Source organism: Schistocerca cancellata, chromosome 6 (assembly GCF_023864275.1).
Source record: "Schistocerca cancellata isolate TAMUIC-IGC-003103 chromosome 6, iqSchCanc2.1, whole genome shotgun sequence".
NCBI lineage: Eukaryota > Metazoa > Arthropoda > Insecta > Orthoptera > Acrididae > Schistocerca > Schistocerca cancellata.
Genome location: NC_064631.1, coordinates 511,461,039 through 511,488,598, shown reverse-complemented (window position 1 = coordinate 511,488,598; position 27,560 = coordinate 511,461,039). Strand labels below are relative to the sequence as shown.

Here is a 27,560-nt window from a genome sequence, read left to right as displayed (position 1 = left end):
ATTTACGCCAATTTCCTAGAAGAGCAAACTCCAGTTCTGGAACAGTTGTAAATTCTGCGGGCTGTGCTACAACGCCTCTTCCAAGCGAATCATCGTCACGTTCAATAAAAGGGCATCCCGGCGAAAATATACGAATGATACCCTCACCGTGTAGCATGGTGTCCGCCAACTGAACGCTTTGGAACAACCATTGACGATGTCATCTCTGTTCCTTCGAGCCTTCACGAGGCCGTTTCGGATGACATGGAGGTCGGGTACGTCCGTCAGTGTTGATATTTTCCCCCTGACATTCACGCATGAATGTTCCCTTCTCCAAACACAATCGCGTCGATTGGTAGCGTGATACAAAATTGCAGTTGTCAGACATCAAACACTACACTGTTACGTGAGTCCTTAACTAGAAAGTTCCTCTGCCCATTGTTTTCGCCTTGTCAGAGCGATACACATCCATGGGTCAACGTGCGTAGAGACCCCTTTCAAGAAGGAGCTTGCAGACTTTCTTATTATTTTTTTTAACAATCTCTACTATGATTTTGAAGTAATAGGTTTAACATCAGAAGAGGCACCAATGTTAGCACTGAATAGGGGATCATGGAGGAACTGTATAAGGGGGGCTATGCTCCAGACTGAACGCTGAAAGGCATAATCAGTCTTAAATGATGATGATGATGATCTCTACTATGACTCTTCAACCATTTAACAGAGGCCCTGATTTGATATTGACATACCAGAGCAGTGATTAGGCTAGTTGCTATTTTTCGTTGGTAGTAATTATCTCTTTGTGTGGATACGCACACCACACGACATCCAGTTTGTCCTCTTGGTGTTTACACGCCCACTATAGCTGTGTTACCCCACGAGCCTCACAGTGCGTCTTAATTATTCTCAATGCTGTTCTCTTCACTGTTAAGGACCAGTAGCGAAGAGCAATTCATTACCGAACTGTAGGAAGCACTGTTTTTTCCATGATACCTTCAGCTCACAGCAGGATCCCGGTTACGTGTGTGTGTGTGTGTGTGTGTGTGTGTGTGTGTGTGTATTTGTGCGCGCGCGCTTCCGTGCGCAGGATGCGTTCACTGCCACGTCTCAGACAGACTGCATTCCATCGCGGCGCTGTCGCCTGGTCACGCCTTACAAAACTGCGACACGTAATGGTCCAAGAAGCTGTATCTTTGTGGCTTCTCTAGCGATACCTGAGATAAATTATCTGTAGGAAAAAGGGAAAAAGCACATTCTATTAAGGTGCTTTTAAATATTTTTTGAAACTCGTGATTCGACCCAACAGCTATATGTCATTTCTGTGTTAAAACTACCAGTTTGAATCAAACAACAGACCATTCTCGTGTATTAAGAACAACATTAGACCCAATTAAAGCACATGCGCCCATACGTAATCTAAATACCGGTATAAACGACCGTGTTTGGACGCTTGATCTGTATTTAATATCATCCTTAATGAGGATAGTCAGTCTGAACGAAACTGATATGTGACCTACAGTTGTTGTGCCAAATCATGGTTTCTAAGAAAGAACACATTATATTCTTTCTTCTAGATTCATGCCCGACGCAGAAATCACACTATCTTCCGACGCCATTTGGCTCACAGTAACCATTTGCCGTGTATTTAATGAAAGGGTGTTGGGTTCCTTTTCCAGCAAAGACGTTTGGTGTGTGTGTGTTCCGAGAGTGGGAGAGAGTCGGTGTTGGTAGTGTGTGGTTAATGATAGTTTTCCCAGGGTTTTTTCGCTTACCCCTACCTAGTTGTCGAAAATCCGAAAAATATATGTGGATAAGTGGTGAGGAGTCATAATAGTTTATCCGCTGAATGGGAACTATGAAAGACTACTTCGCCATCTGGAAAGCAGGGACATAACAATTCCGACTGATCTAAAAAGATTAAATGGACACACTCCATTTCACCTCAGATGTATTGAGAAAGGTTGCCATTGTTTACGGAATTGAAAGCGAATCTGCTGGAATTTTGTGTCGTGTTCCGCTTTCCAGACTTTTGAAAGTGTGTTTACGTTTATGTAATTATGAGTAGCAGCCAAAAGAACGTTAGCCTACTAATTCTCTGTTACTCGCGGGTAATTCGTGTTATTATACAACTTGAGGCGGTAGATGAGGTGCATCGATTGACAGCTGCATTATTCTTGCAGAGTAAGCATCTTCTAGCGTTATGTGTTCGTTGGGATATCTCTGAAACTGATGCTCCCATTACGGTGTTCTCACCTAGTCTGTGTCCGCCTCCGTAGCACAGCGGTAGTGTTACCGCCTACGCAAGGGGGCCCGGGTTCGATTTCCGGCAGAGGACTGGTGTTGTGTGATTTTCATCACTGACACGCAAGTCGCCGAAGTGGCGTCAAATAAACGGCTAGTTTTGTGCATTACATATCCTGTTGACAGAATTGTCCTTATTTCTTAATAACGCAGGGAATGTTAAAGACATTCCTCTCTCAGCTCTCTCGTTTCCCCCAATAAATCTGTGTGTGAAGTGATCGGTTAAGAACATAAAATACGTTTAGAATGAACAGTGTATCACTTCCAAGATGTCATTCTACATGTTTAGGAAATGAAAAGCACTATACATAACATTGCTTATAAAAATCAAATATTAAGTTACTGCGCACATTTAGAAGCATGTAAACTTGAAAATTGTTCCAGTTTGAATTTATCGAAGTGAGGTAGCAGGAAGAATGCAAGGTGATAAGCATTCTACTGTTGTACAAATGAATGTTGTGTACATAATGTATAAAAAGGGAAGTAAGGAAGATGTCTCTGACTACAGAGCAATATCATTAATTCCCACTTTTAGCAAGACGTTCGAAAGAAATATCCCGTCTGAGCTAAGTGCCTTTTTTGCAAAACACAAACTGCTTGTAGACTCAACAGCATTGCTTCAGATAAAAGCTAAGCACAACCGCAGCAGCTACACAATTCTTCCATCAAGTGTACCGTCTGTTGGACCAGAGAATGGAGACTGCAGCTATACTTTTAGGCCTCCAAAATCACTCGGCAACGTAAACCTTAGGTTACGTCTAAAATAACTGAAGTCGTATCATATCGGGGATCCATCTATGACCGTTCTAGCCATATACCTATTGAATCACAAACAATGCCCTAAGCTGACATACAAACTAGTTAAGACTATAAACTTTCAATCCACCAACGAAACAGTAATACACGGTGTACCTCAGCGTTCAATCCTTGGTCCCTTTCTCTTCCTATATGTTGCACATTATTGCACAACCCATTAAATCCCACATAAGAAGCTGTGCAGGACGAAAGAGTAGAAGAAAGGATTATGGAAGAATATGGACTCAGTAGTGGGAATGAGAGACGAGAAAGACTAATAGACTTCTGCAATAAATTTCAGCTAGTAATAGAGAATATTCTATTCAAGAACTAGAAGAAGAGAGATACGGGAAGACTTCATTGTCAGGCAAAGATTCCGAAATCAGGTATTGGATTGTAAGGCCAGGAGCAGACACAGACTGTGATTACCATTTAGTAGTAATGGAAGAGTCGGCTGAAGTTTAAGAGATGAGTCAAAAAGAAACAATGTGCAAAAAAAGTAGGATATGGAAATGGTAAGGAATGAAGACATACGTTTGAAGTTCTCCTGATCATAGGTACTGCGTTAGTAAATAGCTGAGTAGATAGTTCTGGACATCTCGAAAATGAGTACTCACAGAAGCTGGCAAGAAGAACAGAGGTACAAGGCAGGTAACTGCAAAGAAACCACGGTTGGTTACTTAGTTTCATGTTCATTTTGCATGATAGACCGTAATGATGTGGAACGAGTCCTTTTAAATTCATATTGCAAATTAATTTGTACATAGCATTACATTCTGGACATTTGTAAGTTTTTTTAATAGAAGAAAAACTTCATGTTGGTCGACGAAGGAAGAAAGCACAAAAAATTTCATGAAAATTCAGGAATACAGTAATACAAGTCACTGAGAAATGGAATAAATAAGACTGTAGGGAAGATAAGGCGAAATGGCTGCATGACAGATGTGAAGAAATAAAAAATGAAGTGATTGTCGGAAGGACTGCCTCACCATATACAAAAGTGAAAACAACCTTAGGTGAAATTAGAAGCAACATCAGTAACATTAAGAGTGCAATGAGAATTCCACTGTTGAATGCAGAGGATAGAGCAGTTAGGTGGGAAGAGTACAATGAAAACCTCCGTGAAGGGGAGGACTTGTGTGATGATGTGATAGAAGAAAAAGCAGGAGTCAGTATGGAAGAGATAGGGGATCCAGTGTTAGAATCAGAATTTAAAAGAGCTTTGGAAGACTTATGATCAAATAAGTCAGTAGGGATAGATAACATTCCATCAGAATTTCTAAAAATCATCTGTGGAAGTGGCAACAAAAGGAATTCTGCTACCTAGGCAGCAAAATTTACCCATGTTGGACGGAGCAAGGAGGACATAAAAAGCAGACTAGCACTAACGAGAAGGGCAAAATAGCAGACTAGCACTAACGAAAAGGGCATTTCTAGCCAAGAGCGTTTCTGTTGGTATCAAACATCGACCTTCATTTGAGGAAGAAATTTCTGAGAATGCACATTTGTAGCACAGCATTTTAGGGTAGTGAAACATGGACTTTGGGAAAACCAGAACAGAAGAGAATGGAAGCATTTGAGATATGGTGCTACAGAAGAATGTCGAAAATTAGATGGACTAATAAGGTATGGAATAAGGAGGTTCTCCACAGAATCAATGGGGAAAATAGTGTAAGGAAGACACTGACAAGAAGAGGGGACGGGATGATAGGACATCTGTTAAGAAATCAGGGAATAGCTTCCATGATACTAGAGGAAGCTTTAGAGGATAGAAATTGTAGAGGAAGACAGTGTGTAGAATATATCAAGCAAATAATTGAGGACCAAATAGTATTTGGTATTTAGTATTTGTTTCACATCTTTATATGAGAGTTTCCATTAATCATTTAAATAATTGAGGACGTAGGTTACAAGTGCTACGCTGAGTCAGTCAGCCTTACCTATTACTATACTAATACTTTCTGTTCTCTTTATCTCATATTGGCTTGTCACAATTATATCACTTGCAGCATTTAGGCTTTCTTATTGACTCCATAGTGCACCCTTAATTTATCCATATGAATAGCTCCCTCTAAGGTTGTGGATTCCAACCAAAAATCGTAAATACCATTTTTATTTCAAAGTTGCAACAGTTATTTTTAAAGAGTGGCCATTGCAATTATATAATAGCTCGATCTGTGTGTGTGTTACCTTATTGTAAATATATAAAGAGGATAGTTAGTACTCACCGTATAGTGGAGATGCATTTCAGAAAGGCACAACAAAACGACTGTCGGAAATTTAGCTTTTGGCCAACAAGGCCTTTGTCACAAGTAGATAATATACACATACGCACACACTCACACAAACACAACTCACACGCGCATTACCAGTCTCTGGCAGCTAGAGCCTTTCTGCTACTTAGCATCTCTGCTATATGGTGAGTGCAACTATCTCATTTTCATGTACTGTTACAGTCTGTCCTGGAGTTTTCATTGTTACCTTATTGTGCTGTTTCTGATCACTTAACTCTCATTTTCTGTCACCGTACAGGCAATACGTGATGTGTTTTGTGTTTTTTGTTTCAGATTTAATGTTGATGCTCTGCTAGTCAGTCTCACCAGACAACAACCCAGTTTCTTATTGATATTTTCTGTTGATAAAATCATACACAACTTGTCTCAACCATGGGGAGAAAGAAAATTCAAATCTCACGAATCACAGATGAGCGAAATAGGCAGGTCAGTATTTTACTCTCATTTTGTATATTAGATTTTTTAAGTTGCTTTTTGAAATGCGACCAAGTAAGATTGTGCTGTGGTTATGACACTGGACTCATATTTAGCAGGAGTGATATTCAAATTCCCATCTGACCATATTGCTTGTAACTTTCCCTAACTCGCTCAATGTGCATGTCAAATAGTCCTCTAAGGCAAGGGTACAGTTGGTTCCTTATTTATTTGTATCAAGCTTAGCTGCTGTGCCATATGTTATGCCACCTACATCTAATCTTAAAAAAAACATTTGTCTAGACTGAGCAGGTACTAGCTATTTCTTTCAGAAACCCCAATACAACTTCCACAACATACATTTATAGACTTGTGCATATCATTATGAGGAAACCATTCCTGTTCAACTGCAACTGACAGTGCTGGATAGCAATTTTATCCACACACTATGTTTCACAAGTTCTCATTTTACTCTACATGTCTACAATTTCTTTTTTTTTTTTAGTAATTAAATGTAGATTTAGTTCACACTTTTTTATCTACCAAAAAAAAACTATAATAATTACCTGTACAATATAACGACCAGCACTGTAGTGCTACACTATCGTCACATTTTTTTTAAAATTCAAAGTGTCCACTAGAGTACTTAAACATTGTCATAATGCTATTTGTGTAATACTTTGCAATATATTTAATGAATCCCTTCAACAAGGTATCGTCCCAGCAGACTGAAGTATGTTGTTGCAAAACTGCTATTCAAGAAAGGGAATAAAAGTAATGCTTCAATCTACCACCCTATCTCCCTTTTAACATGTTTTTTCTAAGTTCTGGGGAAATTAATGCATAAGAGAATTGTTGAACATCTGAATGTCCACAAAGAACTTACTTAGCCATTGTCAGTTTGGTTTCCAGACCTCCAAATCAACCAATGTCACTATGTTTTCCTTTGCCATTAATGTTTTAGAAGTTCTTAACAATAGATTGGCTTTAGTGGGTATATTCTGTGGTCCAACCAAGGCTTTTGACTTTGTGAACCAAGAAATCCTCCTTTCGAAAGCAGTCTTTTATGGCTTAAATTACACAGTAGGAAAGAGGCTTGGATCGTACCTAACTGATAGAAAAGACAGGGTATCACTTAATCGTGTAGATGGTACAGTAGCTTCATCTGACTCAAGAAAAGCAAGTACAGGAATGCTACAAGGTTCTGTGCTGGTCCCCTGGCTCTTTCTTATATTTGTTAATGCACCTTCCACTATGTAAAAAAAGCTGCAAGCAAATTTAATATATTCATTTTCATGCATCTCAGAAAGTTCAGGAGGGCATAATATTAAAGTGCAATGATCAAAACATACACCGAATATATTCTCCAAAATTTTAGGCATCCATATTGACATGACAATTAATTAAATTTGTCTTGCCCTATTCTGGATTTGAGAAAAGACTTCGCTCAGAAACTTACGCACTGCATATTATAGCATTAACTGTTGATATTGATGCTGTTACGGCTGCTTAATTTCATTCATTGTTGTCCTGTGGCACGATATTTTGGGGTAACTGAGCAGTAGCGAAAGAAGTGTTTGTCGCTCAGAAAAGAGCAATCCGAATTCTGTGTGGATTTAATAGAAATAATTCATACAGAAATCAAAAAGAAAAAGAATATATTGTCAATGACCTCACAGTATTCCTATGCCTCATGTCCTTTGCAATCATGAACAATTCCGTGTACAAAACCCATAGTGCCTATCATGACCATGATACAAGAACAAAACACACCTTACATACAGACAGTAAAAACCTGAGTATTCTGCAGAAGGGGTACATTACTCAAACAAATAGGTGTTTGATGGACTCCCATTTGAATGAAGTCTTTCCATTGTAATGCCAAACTTTAAAGAGTAAATTGATGAATATCTACAGAGAAACCTCTTTTTACTCTCTCAATGAATTTCTAATGTAAACATTTCTCCATTTTAGTTTGGAAATGGTATGCTGTACATGCACTTTTTGTTAGCACCACTTTGTGAATGAATAGCTTACATTATTAATAAAATTTTTATGCTTAGTTTACTGATGTACCTTTAATTTCAACAGTTCTATAACTTATAAAGTGCAATAGCCATAATGTATGATTTACTCTGTAGTAAGTGCCCAAGTCTGTAATTGTTAGCATATTTTGTTCATCCCCCCCCCCTCTCTCTCCCCCCCCCCCCCTCTCTCCTAAAAAGACACATAACCTGTCCATATCCATCAGTTCTTTTGTTTAGTGGATCAACAGAACAGGAACAAATAAATTTTATGTTGCTGCGGGAACATGGTTTCTATCTATATTGACCATAGCAATTAACTTTTAAAAATTGTAGTATTTCTTCTGTATAAATATCTCCCTCTAAATACATAGCTTCCAAGTCATATTGTTGGATGATTATTTCACTGGTAAATATTACACCCATTGGTGAATCCAAATTTTTGCTGTGAGAGTATAACAAATGTTCTGTATTTCACAGGTGACATTCAACAAACGCAAATTTGGTGTCATGAAGAAAGCATATGAGCTAAGTGTCTTGTGTGACTGTGAAATAGCTCTGATAATTTTCAGCAGCTCCAACAAACTCTATCAGTATGCAAGCACAGATATGGATAAAGTGCTGCTGAAGTACACAGAATACAATGAGCCACATGAATCTCTTACCAATAAGAATATCATTGAGGTAAGTCAAGTTGCTTTGGAATATTTGAGGAAATTGGTAATAAGTGCAAACAGTTAACTAGTTGTATACTGAGATGATAAACATATGTTGGTTTTCTATAGTTGTATTGTACAGTAGTACAAGAGCTAAAAACTTTAAGTAATTTCGCACAGGAACTCTAATCTCATGATATAGCCTGGTTTTATGTAATGTTTTAGGCAGTTACTTTTTCCTTCCTCGTTCCATCCCAATTCCATAAATTACTATAAATATTTTTATAGCTGAAACGATGAATGTGCTTTTTGTCAATGATAATAAAATTTTAGGGCCAAGGTAGAATGTCTGATGAAATACATCTGGGCTTTGAATTTTTTCAATTTTTTGACTGTAACAGTTATTTCAATACATACCTTTTCCTAGTTTAGTAGCACCAGTCCACACATAATCATATGATTTTCATACTATTTCTTTTGTAAGACAATAATCATTCACAAGAGGCATTTCAATATTTTGTTGAATGTGTAATCGCCAGGTAAAATCAGAGTTAGGATTAAATAGCAGTAAAAAATGAAAAATCATTTGGCAAGATGAGAATGATGACAGAAAATCCTGCCTCATGTGTAATTAATAGTATGAATATAGCTAACCACTCACCACATACAGGAGACCCTGAGAAATGGATAGGCACAGATATAAGTGAGGGATCTGGAATGATGGGCCCAATGCAGCCTACAATTTGAAATTATAATAGGATGCCAGATGATGCAACAAATGAACCTAATGTTTCTCTCCTGAAGAAAGAAAGTTCAAAGATAGGTGAAACTGGTAGGGTCACCAATTTATTTACAGTGAAGAGGCTATAGAAATAGTTATAAATTAAATGAGATGTAAGTTGAGCTAGAACTGGAGGAACAATAATGTGGATGGATTTTGCATTTCATCATAACTGTCATCAATTTAAAATGTTTATTTGACACCCACAACTGGCCGTCAAGCCACTTTCATGAAAACAGCGAAATTTTTAAAAGGTTGCATAACCAGTTTCAACGCACTGAGACGCCATTTTCAAATGTAATCACAAACCTGGATTATTAATCCAGTTTTCTAGGTTTGTGATTACATTTGAAAATGACGACTCAGTGTGTCGAAACTAGTCACATAATCTTTCAAAAATTTCATTGTTTTTGTGACTGTGGCCTGACGACTGGTTGTGATGTCAAATAAACATTTTAAATGTGGATGGGGTATGGATGAAAGTGTAACAAATGTTCTATTTTCTTGAAGATGGTGAGAAGGTGAAACTGGATATGGATAATTACCTCCCAATGATAGTTTCGAGTTGAATGAACAGCAAAATATAAATTTGGCAAAATTCAAACTATTGAAACTAGTACTCACAGTAGATAGGTAGAAAATGTAAGAGCAAATAAGCCCTTTTTGACAGAGGCATTCAAAAAAAGAATAAAGAGCAGAAGGCCTAATAGTAATATTGGAAGATAATTTATATTATTTTATTGATAGTCAAAAGAACAGATTGTTAGTAAACATACATGTAGAGTGGTAGTTGAGTCAAAGTATCATTATAAGCCCTAAGTTGAGTTGCTTTCTTGACTTTGAATGTACTTTTCAGTTTTATCTGTATATGACTGTGGTGTTAGCACTTAACCTTGGTGAGCATGTATCAATATCTTGCAGTCCATTATTATCTTTGGTACGGTGACCTGCAGGTTTGGATGCTGCGAACAAAAAAAGGTTTTAGCACATGCCTCAGTAGTAAATATGTATGTAACACACCATTTTGTAGTATTGTACTTCTTATAGTAAGTTTCTGTTTCAATTCCTACAGGCTCTTAACAAAAAGGAACATAAGAATGGTACCTGCAGTCCTGATAGTCCTGAACCAGAAGGTGATTATCAGCTGACGCCACGGACTGAAGCTAAATACAGCAAGATAGATGAGGAATTCCAGATGATGATGCAAAGAAACCAGCTTAATGGAGCTAGAGTTAGTAACCATTGTTTTGTTTGTTTATATCGTAATGGGCACATTAGTTAATCACAAAGAAAGTTAATATTATGGGTAATTTCTAAATTTCACTCAAACCCCTTCTGTTGTAGATTATTTTTAACTATTTAGTTCTCTTTGTTTTAGGTTGGGATGAATCAGTCTTACACTTTGCCAGTGTCAGTGCCTGTAAACAGTAGTTATTCAGACTCCTCATTGCTCCAGTCCAGTCCACAGATGCCACATACCAGTGTCAGCCCTAGACCTTCTTCATCAGAAACAGATACAGGTTGGTGAACATTTCTATTCCTTTTAGTTCTTTTATTCAACAGACTACATCGTAATTGGTTTCAGTGTGGTTTCTCTTACAAAATCACAGGTAACAAATTAAAGACTGTGATATGATTTATTAGAAGTATATGGATGCTGTAATTTTTCATCTAATTGTTGCTAAATTTCCCATCACCTAGCCTTAATTTCTCGTAAATGCTGCACAGGGAGTGAGGGTGCTTCTCAGGAGTCATTCCCAAGATTTATGTGTTTTAAGATCACATTCTTTATTCTGGTCTGCTCCAAGAGTACATAGCAATTGAGAGTTTGCAGTTACAAAAACTGTTTCTTTATTATATAGAATTTTGATACATGTGATGCACTTTTTAAAATGTACCACTGCATTATTATAAAATAAAACATTTTCATTTTGAAAATAATACTAAAAAAATTTGAGGAATAAAATTTATTGCATGTTCATGTCTTAAATTATTACAAAACTTAATGTTTGTATTGGAAAATATGACATTTTAAATTGTGAACAGATACATTGTGTCTCAAATTTTCTGTTAACAAAGCAAAATCCAAATAAAATTTTGCAACAGCAAAACCACATCAGCAATGTGGAATCGGTGTTTGTTGGGCATCAATAAGCTGTACTGTGAAGTTTTCAGGCTGCATAATATCAGTCATATAATTGTTAGCTCTTTTATTACTTTACAGAGTACCAGGTTGCCTCACTATGAATTTGCGTTGTATGACATTGGCATTGGTATTGGCATTGGTAATACTGCTTAAAAAGATCAATATCTAAGAAGGGCCATGAAATTTTGTTTGAAATGTGGTTGAATATAGCAGTGTTAGAATTTATGCCAGCAGGAGTGTCTCAGCGATAGGGTATGAATTTGACCTCTCCAATAGCACATTATTTAGCAGTTACTGTTGTTATCATCTGCATTTTAGAATAGCAATGTTCGCTGATTGTACCAAGTGGTGCACCGCAACAACTTACTAGCTGATGGCCAGTGTAGTTTTCCAAATTGTATAAAGTGTTTTCAGCAAAGTATTGTTAGTGCATATGCCATCTTGAAAACATGGGCATGCACATTGACAACTGTTGGTGTGGTGATGGTCTAAAGCACATTAAAGGATACTGTAGCAGCAGTAGAATCCAGCAGATGATTAGGGTCATAATACTGGATTAACAGAAGATGTGTCAGTATCCAACAAAGGAAATCTCAAGATACCATTTCATAACACGCTGCCACCCTTTTTGTGAAATTATACTCCAGCAAGTAGTTGACTAATTACAAGCCACTGAGAATGATAAGTACATGGAAAATAACATATTCTGTTTCTGACCCAGTCCCCTCAGTAACCAGATATATTGTGAGTTAAAGACTTAGCCTTCGATATCTGGATAACTGTTGTCTGATTTGCATCTGTTTTTTGAAATAATGCAATGATCTATTGTTTTTTAGCAATAGCTGTAATAGCTTCACTAAAATTAAACTTATCCCAGCAATCAGCTTGTATTGTTCGCAAATGTGCGGCATTTACTTCTATTATTATTTCCTTATGAGTGGCATAGCTTTTATACTCGTAAATATTTCTTAATGGCAAGGGGAAAGAGAAGCAAAGTGATTATGACCTGACAATATGCTGGTATTCATAGTTCAGTTGAACGAGGACTAGAAGGTAGCATAGTTTAACACAAAAGTGTCTGCCATGTGTATTAACTACACATTCACAAGGAAGTACTAAAAGTATGCTTAGCGTGTAGTTGTGTCTTGCGTAAGGCACTTCAGCACCAGTGGGGGGAAATAGGCTAGATCTTGTTCAAGTGGTTCATTAGAAACAACATTATAAAACATGTATCAGAATGGCCCAAAGTGGCTTTTAATTTCACTTCTCCTGAATCTCAGAGCAGGGTGTTAACCAAGGCATTTCACATGTCTTGAAAATTCCTTAGCTGTATTAAAATTTTCACATGTATGTAGATAGCTTAGACCTGTTAAAATTCTGAACGTGTATGTTTCAAGAATAGTCTGCATCAGACACAATATCATGAGAATATAAGAAAAATTGGAACTAATGCAAAGGCTTCCTGACTGTTGTTCTTACTGTGCACCATTCATGAATAGAACAGGACTGGGGGTGGGATGATAGTGTTATCTTACCCACTCTGTAGCATTTGCAAAAGGCAGATGTTACAAACATGTCAGACAAAGTCACATTGCATTAAACAAAAGGGATTGCTTGTTATTATTGGTTGGGAGATTATTGATTTTGATTTACATATTCACTTCCACATGAGGAATTCAACAGAATATTTTTATGATTGTATTTGTTTAGTGTTTTGTCAGACATTTTGTTGATTTTCATGTCTTTGAATCCATACATTGTTTAACACAAATATTATTTCAGTAAAATATAACTAGCTGATAGTGCATTATATCTCTCTTTCCGAGTATTCATCTCTCTTTCTGTGTATCTTTCAGCATTGCTATGTCCTTAGTTAACCAAACTGCTGATAATTTTCACTTTTTATTCTCTGTATCATTAAGACTTTGTCTGGGAAATCTATATTAAGGCTTTTCCCCCTTCACAGTATACCCTTCAGGTGGAATGCTGGAAATGAGCAATGGGTATCCAAATTCCTCTTCACCCCTGGGAGGTTCTCCCTCACCAGGACCAAGTCCTGGCCAGCTGGGAGGAGGCAAAGGCTTGCAGCATGGAAAGCAACACTCTCCAGGTCCAGGCGGGACAGGAAGCCAAGGAGGTGGCCCAAGAACTAATTTACGAGTAGTCATTCCTACACCACAGCAGCAAAGTGCACACACTTTAGCACCAGCACCAGATGAGGTAATGGAACACTTTTTTTCTACTGGAATCCAGTACTTTACCTACATTAATACTACTAAATCATAATTTATTCACACATTTTGCAGTTTCATCATAGTTTATAAGGTTACATTGTTTTGAAATGTGTAAATATTGTTACTTTTCTTACACTCAGATGATATTTGATTTTTAAAAAAGTATTTGGAAGTAAACCTGGCTTAAGAATTATCTAACAATTTACTTTTTATTTAAATTTTTCCAGCCAAGCCGAAACAGCTCAGCTTTAAATACACCAGTGGTAGCGCTGCAAACTCCGTCCATACCAGGACTTGCTGGATATTCAGCATCTCTTTCAACATTCGGTGGTCAGGACTTTAGTGTAGGGTCTGACATGGGGCTTGGCACTCTTAGCTGGAGTGGACAGCAACTGCCTTCATCATTAACACATACCACGTGAGTGTTAATATTTATGATTACTTTCTGCAACATGCTGCTGTTGCCTGAGTATCATATTTGTTATCTTTTTAACACATTTTCTTGCTATTTTTTTCTACTGTTAGCAAATCATTGATTTGCCATTTGCATTCCTTACATTATTTAGCTGCATATCCATGTTGATAAGCTCCACTCTGCATTGCTTGTTTTCCATTTATCATGCATATTGCAGATTTTGGAACTAATGAAACTGAATTATCTATAAAATATATTCTATGACATACTACATGTTGACATTATTAATGTTACTTTCCAATTCTAGTGTCTGTTCACCACATTTTAAACACTAAAATCACCTGTAAAACTACTAACATATGCTAACTGTAGATTAAAATAGCTGTTTGAGGAACAGGGCAAAGTCATAGACAAGGCTATAAGAAACATTTGTGGATGGGTGAGAAATCACTATGTTTTAAAACTCATTTCTTGGAGTGAAACATAGAAAGATTATGTAGGTTGTGCAAATGTGGGGAAAAAGGAGCAGCTCACATTCCAAGAACAATCAATCATTCCTGTGTGGAGGATGTGGCGGATATTCTGTACTAGCATGGATTCTGATGCTCTGTCCATTTTATCCTTCCTCTTCTTGTTATCTCCACTCTTGTCAATTTCTACTCCATTGTAAGAAATAAGTGAATCAAAAAGATTGAGATTTGGTATCAGTTCATGAGCACTTTGCCTTACCAAGTTTATTGTGCTTTTAGTGAGAACATTGAATTTATTGAATGTTTTGTATATTCATAGTGATCGTGTTCCAAATTTCTATCTTTTTTTTCTTTTCCCCCCCTTCATTTGTGCCTTTATGGTCAGGAATTGATTCTGACAAAACAACACTTCCAATATATGGCCCTTTTTGGGAGTTCAATGAGTTATTCATCTCCTGTTCTTTTTCTGTGTTTGCAAAATCTGCTGTAGATGCACAGATCATACATAATTTCCTATCTTACTGAATATAAACAGTTCCGGTTTCAGCGGTCTGCCGCACTTGGCTGTATCGAGCAGTACCCCTCCACCGTCGACATCACCACTTCAAGTCAAAATCAAGAGTGAACCCATATCACCGCCACGTGACCCATCCAGCCACGGGGGAGGCCTTGGGCACAGTGGACTTGGATCACACCTACAGAGCCACACAGCACATGCCCACACACTGCCACGGCCATCCTCCACTGGACACCTCACACCAACACCAGGTAAATGTGTTTTTATGTTATAAGGATCTAGCTTCTCAGTCATTCTGCTGAACGTGGTCCTTATTGTACATTCTGTTCTGTCAACAAGTTTGTGTTTTTCAGTGCGAATTTAAAGTAGAGATAAAAATGAGCTCACATAGCTTTCTGTTTTCTTATAAATGTTATTCAGTCCTGTTTTCAGGCTGATATTATGTGAATTATTTGCTCAAAATTTGACCAAATAGACTAAATAAATGTGTTTTGTAGATGGCAATTGCTGTTTTAGGATGCAGCAGAGTAGCTTCTTTACAAAAAATAATTAAAAAAGTTTAGGCAGTACTTCTTTCATTATGAGTTCTGATACGAACATTTATCTTCTCACTTTGTTTCAGAATTCTATCGCATATTTATGTGTTGGACCACCACATACTAACTGTGTCATATTGAATAATTATCAAATAACTGTAAACTGGCTTTGACGTACATTTAACACCATCAACTATTATGTAATACAAAACAAACAATACAGTCCGTGAAACAAAAGATAGTCTGATCAATTCAAAACAGTCAGTACACTGCTATAGTCAACAGTAAAACAGATTTTAACTTACAGCTACCATTTTTACAAACTAGAAATTACTTTTTATGGCAGTTTCACTATTTCACTTTTTAACGGGATAATATGGAACCTGTTGATTAAATGACAATACCAAAGATTAGAGGGATGAAGCAGTATTTTTAAATAAGGCTAAAAATAACGTAGGAGTATAATGACAGTTTAGGAAAGAGCATTGTAGATGATGCAGGCTGCTAGTGAAAAATATGAAAAAATAAGTTTCATGGTCAGATGTATTTTTATCACTAGGAAGTCAAAAAGGAGTCGGTCTACTGCTTAGATTAAATAATTACAGAGTAGGTAGGGTAGGTGTAGGAGCATGTTGACTTTCCTTTTTCTGTTGTCAAAAAGTTTTTTTTTTTTTTTGACCTTTTTCAGAAATCATCTTCATTATCTTCCTTCTAGGTGTAAGGTCTCTTGACATGTTGTGCAGGTCATTCTCATTTTCAAGAAGGGTTGTGGGACGGATGCTCACAGTTATAGGCCTATATAATTGATGTGTCTGTTGTAGAATTATGAAATATATTTAATGCTCATGTAGTGTTACATTTTTGGAGAATGAAAATCTCCTCCATAAAATTAACACGGATTCTGCAGCAAACAGAGATCTTACAAAACTTGACTCGCTCTGTTTTCCCATGAGATCCACAGTATTGTAGACATTGGCACTCAGGTTGATGCCATGTTCCTCTACTTCAGGAAGGTGTTTGAAACCATCTAACACTGCTGTTTAGTAAAATAAAAAATGAAAAAGAAGTTTACAAAGTATTGGAGCAGGTTTCCTTCTGGGGTTAAGACTTTCTGTGCAAACAGAGCTCAAAATCGTCATTTTTAATGGAACCAAATTGACAAATGTAAAGGTAATTTTGGGAGCACCACAAGGTAATGTGGTAGAATCATTGTGTTCTGGATTGATGGAGGACACTGAAAAAGTTCAGAGAAGGGCAACTCATTTTGTACTATTGCAAGATAGGGGAGAGAGTGTCACAATATTATAAGAAAGTTGGGATGGCAGTCATTAAAATAAAGGAATTTTTCACTGTGGTGAGATACTTTCACAAAATTTCAATCACCAACTTTCTCCTTTGAATGTGAAAATATTTTATTATCAGTGACCCACGCGGGGAGAAATGATCATTGTAATAAAATAAGAGAAATCAGAGCTCTTACAGAGCTCTTTTTCTCATGACCTGTTAGAAGCAGAACAAGAGAGAATTAGTCTGAAGGTGGTTTGAAGAACCCTCACCCAAGCACTTAAGTGTTAATTGCAGAGTAGTGATGTAGGTGTAGATTTATAATGTATATAAATGACCTAGTAGAATGTGTAGGAAGGTCTTTAAGGCTGTTCACAGCTGGCACAGTTGTCTATAAGATGGTATCAATGCCAGAAGTCAGTAACGATTTGCAGAAGCGACTACAGAGGATTGATGAATGGTGCAGGGGCTGGTAGTTGACCTGGAATGTAAATAGATGTAACATATTGAGCATACTTAAGAAAATAAACACTCTACTGTACAACATCACTATTGATGACAAAGTGCTGGAAACGGCAACTTCCATAAAATATCTACAAATAGCTATTCAGAGTGATCTTAAGTGGAATGTCTATGTAAAAAAAAATAGCAGGAAAAGCAGATGTCAGACTGAGACTCATAAGAAAAATCTTTAAAAAAATGTAATTTACCTACGGAAGAAATGGCTTACATGGTGCTTATTTGACCAGTTCTTGAGTATTGTTCATCAATCTGGGACGCTTATGAGGCAGGACTGATAGAAGAGAGAAAGAAGATTCAACAAAAAGTGGTACATTTCGTCATGGGATCATTTAGTTGGCACGAGAGCATCACAGAGATGCTTAACAATCTCCAGTGGCAGATGTTGCAGAGTTGGACAACATATTACATCCTCACACATACGTCTTGTGAAATGACCACAGGGAGAAAATTGGAGAAATTGAAGGTAATACGGAGGCATACAGACAATCATTCTTCCCACATGCCATTCAAGAGTGGAACATAGGATGGGTGGTCAGTTAGTGGTACCAGGAGTATCCTCCGCTTGCGTAGTATTGACGTAAACATAATGTTGCAGTCTCATTGAGAAGTTCTCCACCCATCTTCTTGTTGGTTGACCTAGTGATCTTACACTGTTGGTGTGGTAGTGTAGCATGTATTTTGGATCCTCTTTGAGTCCATTTGTTATAGACGTTTGGTTGTTCTGAATATATTTGATGGTTCCATTTTAAGTTCCTTCCACACATCTTCATTCTTTTGGCGATCCTATTTGGTGTAACCAGCTGGTCATCTCAAGAATTTAGTTTCACAAGCTGTTAGTCTTTTTGCATTTTTCCCTTCATTGACCAGATTCACAGCAGTAGCACTGTACAGCTCTTGCTGAGCTCTTATAAAGGCATATTTTCATGTGCTCCTGGATTAGGAAATGTTTCATTACGTTGTTGATACTCTCCCTGTTATTGTTTACCTGATGGGTTTTTCAGTTAGGACTGTTTCTTCCAGAAAGGTTTGCTTACAGCCTAGATATGTGAATGTATTTGTTCTTTCTAAAATCTTACTTTTCGGACAGATCTTACTTTTTACTGGGTATTTTTCACAGAAGGCGAGCTTACTTTTTCTTTCACTTTTTGCTCCTTACAAATTTACTACCTAAAACCTTGAAGCCATAAGTATATCAGACTAATTATCACTTCAATGTCAATTGAGCTGCCATTTAGTCTGCAACTTGAGCAGTGAGGCCAAAGCTTTATACATATAGATTTTAATTAAAAAATTGTTTGTGTTCTCTTTCACAAGCTCTCTTTATAATAACATATCCCTTTTACATTAAACAGGGTGACAAATCACATACTAAACTTTTTAAAAAAAATATATCATTAACTAGTAACCTATGCCAGCCTCTGCTGATATTATATGCCAAATGAATACTCAATTTAATGTACTGCTGTTCACAGGGACTGTCACTCCCACAAACCTTTCGTCACCTGGAGATCCACGACATAGCAGCAGCTCAGACTATGACAGTGGACCTCTGCAGAAGAGATCTCGCATAAGTGAAGGCTGGGCCACATAGTACTACGATGTGCCAGTCCCACGGCACCATTATTTCCCTGGTCAGGCGTATGGGACCTCTGTGCCATATATTAATACAAAGACAGTTGCTTACACGTGACAATCTGGTGTTATTGTATGCCAGATTTGTGTACTGATGATAAAAATGTGAAGTTTTAATGTTATATTTGTGATCATGATGATGTCAATGGCTGCAAGTGCCTGCACATTTTGTAAAAGTGAACAAAAAGGAACTGGTTTTACATATTATAAAAAATATACTTTGCAAAAATGTGTGGTGAATGAAGATAAAGATGAAACCTAGCTAATTTTGCTAAATATTTTGGAAGATTCAAATGAAGTAGAAGAAAGCCTTTGAGGCATATATGCAGTCATAGAATGATATCACTAGTTTTGACAATTTTTAACTTGATAACGAGAAAGCAAAGTGTTTAGAAAGTTTTGCCTGCAGAGGTTTTGGACTCGGGGCAGTGCATTTCTTGATATTTAATTTTATGTGCAGGATTTAGCAGCATTTTATTAAATGTACTTAAATTTTTGTAACCAAATTGTATTGTGTAAGAGAGCTCTATTCATAATGATAGTCAGCTCTGTCAGAAGTTTTACAGGATTCTGTTCCCAAAAGAAGAGGGCAATTTGCTGAGTCCATATTAGTGTCAGTTTTTGGAGATAACTTCTCTGGATATGGACTTCTAAGAAGACACTTTAAAGAGACATAAAATACACAATGGTGTATAAATGTTTTGTACATAATGTTTGTTGTGTGCAGTGTTGTGTGACTACTATGTAGCCCCAAATGAATGTTCTATTTTGTTAAGAAAGAGTGCGAACATTCCCCTGTAGATGAGTGAGCTCTGTGTCTCATGTATCCTAAGTGGCAACCTTGGTTGCAGTTGACTCTGTGGACCTGTACTTAGTACATTGGGTACAACTGCAACTTGTAAATAGGCCATGAAGTTTTAACTGAGTGTCATTGAAGTAACCAGTTGACCAGTGCCGTGTTATTTTTTTTAACAAGGTATATAATGTAGGGAAGAATATATTATATATATATATAAATAAATATATATATTATATACATACACACAAAATTTTATTGTACAGTTTCATATGAGTAATGTACACACACACACACACACACACACACCACACACACACACACACACACACTCTATTGAGATGTTATTGCGTTCAGTAATTTGCAATATTGTTCTTACATGTTCTCTATGTTTGTATGTAATAAGTTTTTGTTGCAACTGCTAAATTTGGTGCTTAATCTTTGTAGGCATATTTTATGACAAAAGCGGACAAAGTCATGCCTTAACTGTTGGACATATAAAATGTTCCCCTACATTACTTGTACCAGACTACATCACATATGTTCATTTCTGTGAATTGGTTGTAAAAATAATTGTTAGGTTGTTAGATTGAACAATGAGGCACAATCTATTTCCTGTTACAGATTACAAAGACTCTGATTGTACACTGAGTGTAGACTGCCCTTTGGCTTTTCTGCTGGTTCCTTTTTGTAATTAAGCTGTTAAGATTATTAAGTTGTGCCATTGTTTAAGTCTGCAGTCAGCTCATGTTGCTTACCATCGTGTTCACTGTTAGTCTTCATAAAAGAGATATACAACAGGCACATTATACTGTCACTATATTTTATCTACTAAATGCACCTTTTGAGGACAAAAATGAAAACACACATCACACCAGTAGGTGCAGCTGGTTGAACTGTCCAGAATATATCCTTCATATCTCCACTGTAGGAATGCCTTACTCCGAGTGCCTAAATGTGTGTGCTTTGTTCACTTGGATTCCGACCGACCGATCGACCGACTTTGAGTCAATTTTGCACGAGTCCTCATCTCGGTATTATCTTGAGGCTGCAAATGAAAGTTTGGGATCTATATTTATCAGAGTTATAAATCGTGATAATGTGAAAATACATTACAAGAATAATTATGTTATACAAAATTATTCAGATGTATGTTAACTGTTGCAGAATGTTATATTTAAGGCAGATGTATGTATAATAGTCCTGTGTGTATTTTTATCAAAGTTTTTGGCTAATCCAGTGATAATTGTTTCTTGTTGATGTGATGTCGAACTTGTTGGGACCCTTTTAGAAGTGAAAACACAAGAGGACAATATTTTTTGGTGTTAGTTTTACCTGTTAACCTGCCAGTTTGCAGCCTCAATCGTTGTACCTCATGATCCCCTCTTTTTACACTCTGTGCCTTCACTTTCCTCATTCCATCTTGATGTAATTCCACATGGCGAAAAGCAATCAAAATTTCACAGTTTCCTCCTTTTTCTATGAAGCACAACTACTAAAATGTTAAGTGAGAATGTTTTAAGAATAGTTCATCCAAAGTGAGATATTTATATATATATATAGAATGTATAAAATAAACAGGGGTGCACAATTTGTATAGTCATGTAAAGATAGTTATATTTTGCTGTCAGTGATGAAGAAAGAAACCACTCCGCTTGTATAGAAGTGTCGCTTTTGTCTTCCATCCATATGGAGCTGTTGCATCTGTTAAACCAGTAGTTCTGCAGGCATGTCTGTTTTGAATACTCATGTTAATAAAATATGTACTTAGATGCCTGATCTGACCCAATAGTAATGTCATAAAGATTGTTGTAAAGCTAATTGGTTTTTATGTGTGCTAAATGAAAAGTGCAATATTATTTTAAATTATGGTTATCAGCATAGAGTAGACAAAATCATTTACCGTGTGCTTTTAGTGTACAAAAGCTCCCTGTCATATTCTAAGAATTTACTTTAATTTTGAGACATTACGAGCTGAGTGGAAGCCCATGTGATTGCTGTTTCCCCATTGTTACCTGTTGTGACTGGAAAATATTTGAAAATACTGAGTTGAATGTTTGTACCTAACACTAAAAATTTTAGGGTGCACTTGAAATGAAATGTTAAGTGTACCATATTCATTGTAATGTTAATGGAGTCTTGTGCCCTAGTGAAGATGCTTCCCATTGTTAAATGACGTGGATTAAATGGAACATTTTGTTGTATATTGTGCAAAGAAAATACTTTTAAAGTATGTTTTGTGGAATATATCTTCACCAAAAATCAAAAGCATTTGTTAAATGTTGCATCCAGATATCATCTACATAGTTTATTTATTGATCAATGTTATACAGTTATATAATATCCATGTTCCACACAGTTTTCGAGTTTTTGTTTTTATGTTGACTCTGGTAATCCAGCTCTTCATATCATGAAGTAATCTGCCTTTTATATCATCAGTTACAAAAATTTTAACCTTCACAAGGCACTCCACATATCACAAACTTTGTATGGAAATCTTTAGTTTAAATTAAATAAAATGCAAGGTTAGAAATGAAAATTTGATAAGCATCCCATTAATACAACACTAATAAATGCCAAGGCACTTGACTGTAACAGATTTTAAACTGATGCTGTTGACTATAATTTGATACTGAAAATATAAATAAATATTATCATACTTAAGAAATAATAGAATGTTTTGGTCATAAAGTCATCAGCACATCTTCCTTCATAAGTAATGTATGTATTAATGCACAGAATAGTGCACTATTAGTACACACTAATGTGAACAATACATGACACAAGATGAGAGAGAACATTTATTAAACATGAACAAGGTTCATAGAAACTTAGAATCCAGTAAACTTGAAAACACAACACAACCATTTGGCTCTTTCAGTCTCTTTACTGGTTGAAAAGAACATGGCATGAAAAGAAAAAAAAATTGTAACATATGTACCAGGGTTAATGTAAGGAAATTCCTTCATAACCTTGGATCAAGAAATACACAAAGTACAGTAAAGGAAACAGGAGGAGTTGAAACAATTAGGTTGATGAAATTGTCTTTGCCATCTGTCGTCACAGGCAATTTGCCGCTGACATTATGAGGGTACATTATGTAAGTGATAGATATGAATAGGAAGTATGTCACCACTTTGTAGTTGAAAGTCACACTAGGATATAAATGATTATATTCCTAGAATGTGAATTTTTGCTATCAATAACAACACTTAAAAGCTGTAATGGATCTTTACCATACAACTGAATGTTAGAAGGGTAAGACACCAAGGAAACGCACAAATGTGGCATAAAGTTAAAACAAGTTTGAGACCTACAATTATTCACATTTTCATGGAGGGGGAGAACAACAGAGTAGGAGAAGAATAAATAAACAGATGACATTCATAGCCCATAAGATTTAATGACATATTTTATGGAAGAAAGCAACACATTGATAAATAACATTTTTTATGTTGTAAGCTGGAAATGATAGCTACTACAACACACTATAGATATGATGTTGTAGACTCCGATAATCTATTTTGTAAGTTTCTTATTGTTGGCAATATTAATCAAATTAAACTACTTCAAAAGCTCATTCAGGTCATAAACATTTTGACAAGTCAAGAAAAACAGGGTCTTGGAGAATAACTGAACTTCAAATACTTTGGTGATGAAAAGCTGCTTCATTAGATAGCATTTGATGAAGCAATCAGTACTACTTCTGTGATGCTATGATGACTTTTAAAAGTTTATTGTGCTTTGTAACAAGTGATTTTCCAGTTATTTTTCAGAGAAGGTTCTGCTGATGCTCTTAAAAATAACAATAATAGTAGCACACCTATAATGCATTTTTTGCTCAACAAAAAGAGAATGAAATTTTGTCTGGAGTTTTCTAGTATACAGCATACTTATATCCTATTATTTGGGGAAAGGGGGGAGGGGAAAGAGGGATATTTCCCATTAGGTAATTTGATATCAAAATAGTGAAAAAGCAGAACAATTTGCAAAAATTATTTATCAGTATGATTAGTTATGATAATATATAATCATCTAAAGATTATATTAAATACTGTACATGCACATTACTGCTACTATAATTATGAAAAGGATAGTTCTTGCTCACCATATTGTAGAGATGCTGAGTCACAGACAGGCAAAACAAAAGGCTGTCACAAAATGAGCTTTTAGCCACACAAACGTGTGCACAAATGCAATTAATACATACATGACCACAGTCTCTGGCAGCTGTAACACAGGTTATGTTTCACCATAATATGTATACAGAGTATTTATGAAATGTGACAAACACTGGAAAATGATTGCACATTAGTTAAGAGTGACCATGTTATTAGTGTTGCCTTGTGATTATTACAAACCTGTACACAGTTCTATTGCCATTTGGGAAAAAATAGGCTATCAAATTACATGACATTAATTAATGGTAATAAGTTGATCTGTCTTTGCTCCATTCTCTCTCTTGTAATGTTGCTATTTGACACTCAAAACTTAACTTATCATTCCCAGCCTGCAGGCAGACTGGCCAAAAAGAGACATATTTCAATCTGAAATCCACAATTCTCCTCCTCTTTTTTCCTTTCTCATCTCCCCCCCCCCCCCCCCCCCCAAGCACACCATCATACCCTTTGTATTTCATTAATCTGTAAAGAAGGAAACATATCGGTAATAAGATGATGAGCTGATGGTTAGGAAAGGGGCTGCAATTCCATTTAGGGCGCATTTATTTAAGTGTAACTATTATGAATATAGAAACAGAAGACAGTATATATTTTAATATTGTACTCCATTGCTCAGACAGGTCCTACTTTATAAATAACATTTTTTTTATTTGTATATAAAGCAAGGTTGTTTGTTTTCCATATTTTTAATTTACGAGACTGGTATTGAGCACATGCACACCATCAGCAGCCTGATATTTTACTTTTAAGCCGTCATTGAAATTTTTTCAGTTGTTCTATTAATTTTATATCGTTCCTAGCACAATCTCATATTAGTTCATTTAAGACTAATTGTGCTTTATAATAACAGTGACACATCATAAAGCATGATTAGCCTCATTTGTATTAATATGAGAATGTGCTAGAAACCAAACAAAATTGATAGAACATCTGCAAAAACTTCTATGAAGGTTTCAGAGTAAAAACTAAAGCTGGTGATGGTGAGCATGTGCTTGATATAGGTCTGGTAAATTAAAAAAATATAAAAAGCAAGCACACTTCTCTTTATATAAAGAAAAAGAAATGTCATTAATACATGAAGACAATGAGACACCTTGAATACGAAACATCCTAGAGATGCTACAGTCCACATGCAGCAATACGATCATAGCCACTGCTTATATCACCACAACAAATGTTAATTAGCACCAGAATTGTAGGCTCATTTAGTTTGCTTATCATAATTAACATTGTAAATTAAGATATGACTTTAAAAGTTCATAAGTGTGGTCAGTGAAGAATACCATTGGTTTTAACTTCATGTCAATCTCTTGGATGATTATTAAATTATAAATGCCCAATTTCATATTTTGGTTAATATGCTACATAGACCAGAGTGGTGTTAGAAAGTCAAAAGTGGCAAATATCAACAAAGCAACTATGCCTCTTCATTGATCAACCGCAACATGGTACCGTACATGCTGAATACGATTGACATGGAACAGACATAGTGACTACGCTAGTTGAATACAAACCACCGACTGATTAATAACACAGTGACTGTATTGACAGCCTAACATAGGTATTTACATCTTGATTACTGGACATGACAGACTGTGACTTATTGCTTGATGCCTATTCATAGATGTGAGTATTACAAAATGTTAAAATATGAACTATCACATTTGAGATACTAACACAAAAGACAGAAAAAGCTAAAAGAATATCAAAAAAATCAGCAGTGAAGGTATCATGAATGACTAGAAGCTATATAATCTAAAGTAGCAAAATGATAGGTACCAGCACTATCTTATGATGTAAAATTTTTAATGTGCATGGAGAATTCCAAAGACTACCAAGAACGTTTTGGAAAGTTGTATTTTCTAATTGGAATATATCACAAAGTAACAGTTAATTCTAGGAAAGTTATACATTTTTGTAATCAGAAAAACCATAGCTACAAAACTGCGAGAGTAGAATTTTGACAAGATCTCATTTTAAGATTCAAACTGTCTGGAATATGATAATTTTGGTTACTAACTACTTTTTAAGTACACAGTTTTTGGAAAAAGTAAAAAATTGTTAGAAACAGGGGAATGAACACTTTTAATATGAAATATAAACACTAGTGGCATCAGCAGTCTAAACTATTCCATGAATAACAAAGTTTATAGAAATACAGTGTGACAAAGAATTTAGCAATATTGTGGTATTGCATTACATGTTGCATGGAAACTGGAAAAAAAGTACTTAAAGAGTAGAATTTTAGCAAGCAGAGCTGTTTTGCCTTGCTACACCTCAAAGTGTCTCTGCATAAGGAATATGTGCTGTGTAAAGCAGTTATCTTTAGATGGTCCCATAGAAAACAATTCAAAGAAGTGAGAATGAGTAGCTCATGGAATTGGTCTTCTCGTACATACCCATTGGCCAAGGCAGATCCATTGTGACCAAAATGTGTTGGAGCTCCATCATACTTAAATCATATGCTACATCCTGTTTCCTGTAGTATAATCAGTACCAAGTTTAGAACACTGTTCTGAATCAAGTCCCTGTATACAGTACCTGGAAAGTCTGCTGGTAAAACAATGTGACCAAGAAGACAGTCATGTCCTATTCCAGTACATGCATTGATCACATCCAATTCCAGCCCAGGCATTGGTAAAAATAGCATCTGCAACAAACCATACAAATGTTGGCCTGGTTCCTGCTTTCATGTAGTATGACCCGGCTCCAACTGAACAGCTCTGTCAGGAGGATCAATACGGAGTTAGATCAGCTGCTTCAGGCAGCTACTTTCTTAGGCATAAGTTTGGTTCCTGTTGATGTTATTGGTTAGTGGTACTTTGCAAGGCATGGCCTGCATCTCAGTACAAAAGGGAAGGGTAAACTGGCCAGGATGATAGCAAAATCTTTTAAGGGGGGAGAGGGGTGCACTGCAACTCATGGGACTACCTCTTTTTTGGGTCAAGATCAGTATCCAGTGGTTCAACAATGAATGAAATTACACTCAGTGAGTAGCTCAGACAGGCAGGTACTAGAGATGTTAAAATATCACAAGATTCTCATAAAAGTACAGTGAAAAGTAATGTCAATGTATTGCATCAGAATATCAGGGGATTAAAAAACAAAGTTTACAAGCTTCTTATTGCTTTAGAAGATTTAGAAACTGAGGGTGGAACATATGGAATATCCCTGTGTGAACATCATATAGTCACAGATATGGAACATGTAAACATAGGTGGATATAAACTTTTGGTACATGTAAGTAAAGACACTATGGAGAGAGAAAGAGTAACATATAGAACCAAGGGTCTGTGAGCTGAAACTAAATAATAGTATTTTGATACTCGTATCTGTATACAGAACACCAATGGGAAATTTTCAGCTATTTCTGCAAAACTTGGTTCTTCGTTTTGCTCTCTGTCAGACAGAGCAAAGCAAATATCAATGTAGATTTTCTGAAAGAGTCTAATAGAAAGCATGACCATGAAATACTACTTGGTTCTTTCAATTTGACATGAGATACTGATTTTCCTACTCAGGTAGTACAGAAAGGCAACACACTGATAGATAATGTTTTTACAGACCAAGATAAATTTAATCA

General features: G+C 36.2%; 1 protein-coding gene across 9 annotated transcripts in view; it reads left to right on the top strand.

The window, feature by feature from the left end:
* Positions 1 to 22,335, top strand: part of LOC126190951 (myocyte-specific enhancer factor 2) — an 898,544-nt gene extending 876,209 nt beyond the window's left edge. For 8 of the 9 annotated variants that reach the window (XM_049931604.1, XM_049931603.1, XM_049931606.1 and 5 more), the window contains 8 exons: positions 5,643 to 5,795; positions 8,288 to 8,491; positions 10,317 to 10,475; positions 10,623 to 10,764; positions 13,357 to 13,610; positions 13,852 to 14,042; positions 15,045 to 15,277; positions 18,841 to 22,335. In XM_049931604.1, coding sequence (XP_049787561.1) covers positions 5,742 to 5,795; positions 8,288 to 8,491; positions 10,317 to 10,475; positions 10,623 to 10,764; positions 13,357 to 13,610; positions 13,852 to 14,042; positions 15,045 to 15,277; positions 18,841 to 18,959 — 1,356 coding nt within the window. In that variant the 5' untranslated portion in view covers positions 5,643 to 5,741 and the 3' untranslated portion in view covers positions 18,960 to 22,335. The remainder of the gene's footprint in view (positions 1 to 5,642; positions 5,796 to 8,287; positions 8,492 to 10,316; positions 10,476 to 10,622; positions 10,765 to 13,356; positions 13,611 to 13,851; positions 14,043 to 15,044; positions 15,278 to 18,840) is intronic. The other variant, XM_049931612.1, reaches the window with a different exon arrangement.
* Positions 22,336 to 27,560: the final 5,225 nt, after the last annotated feature.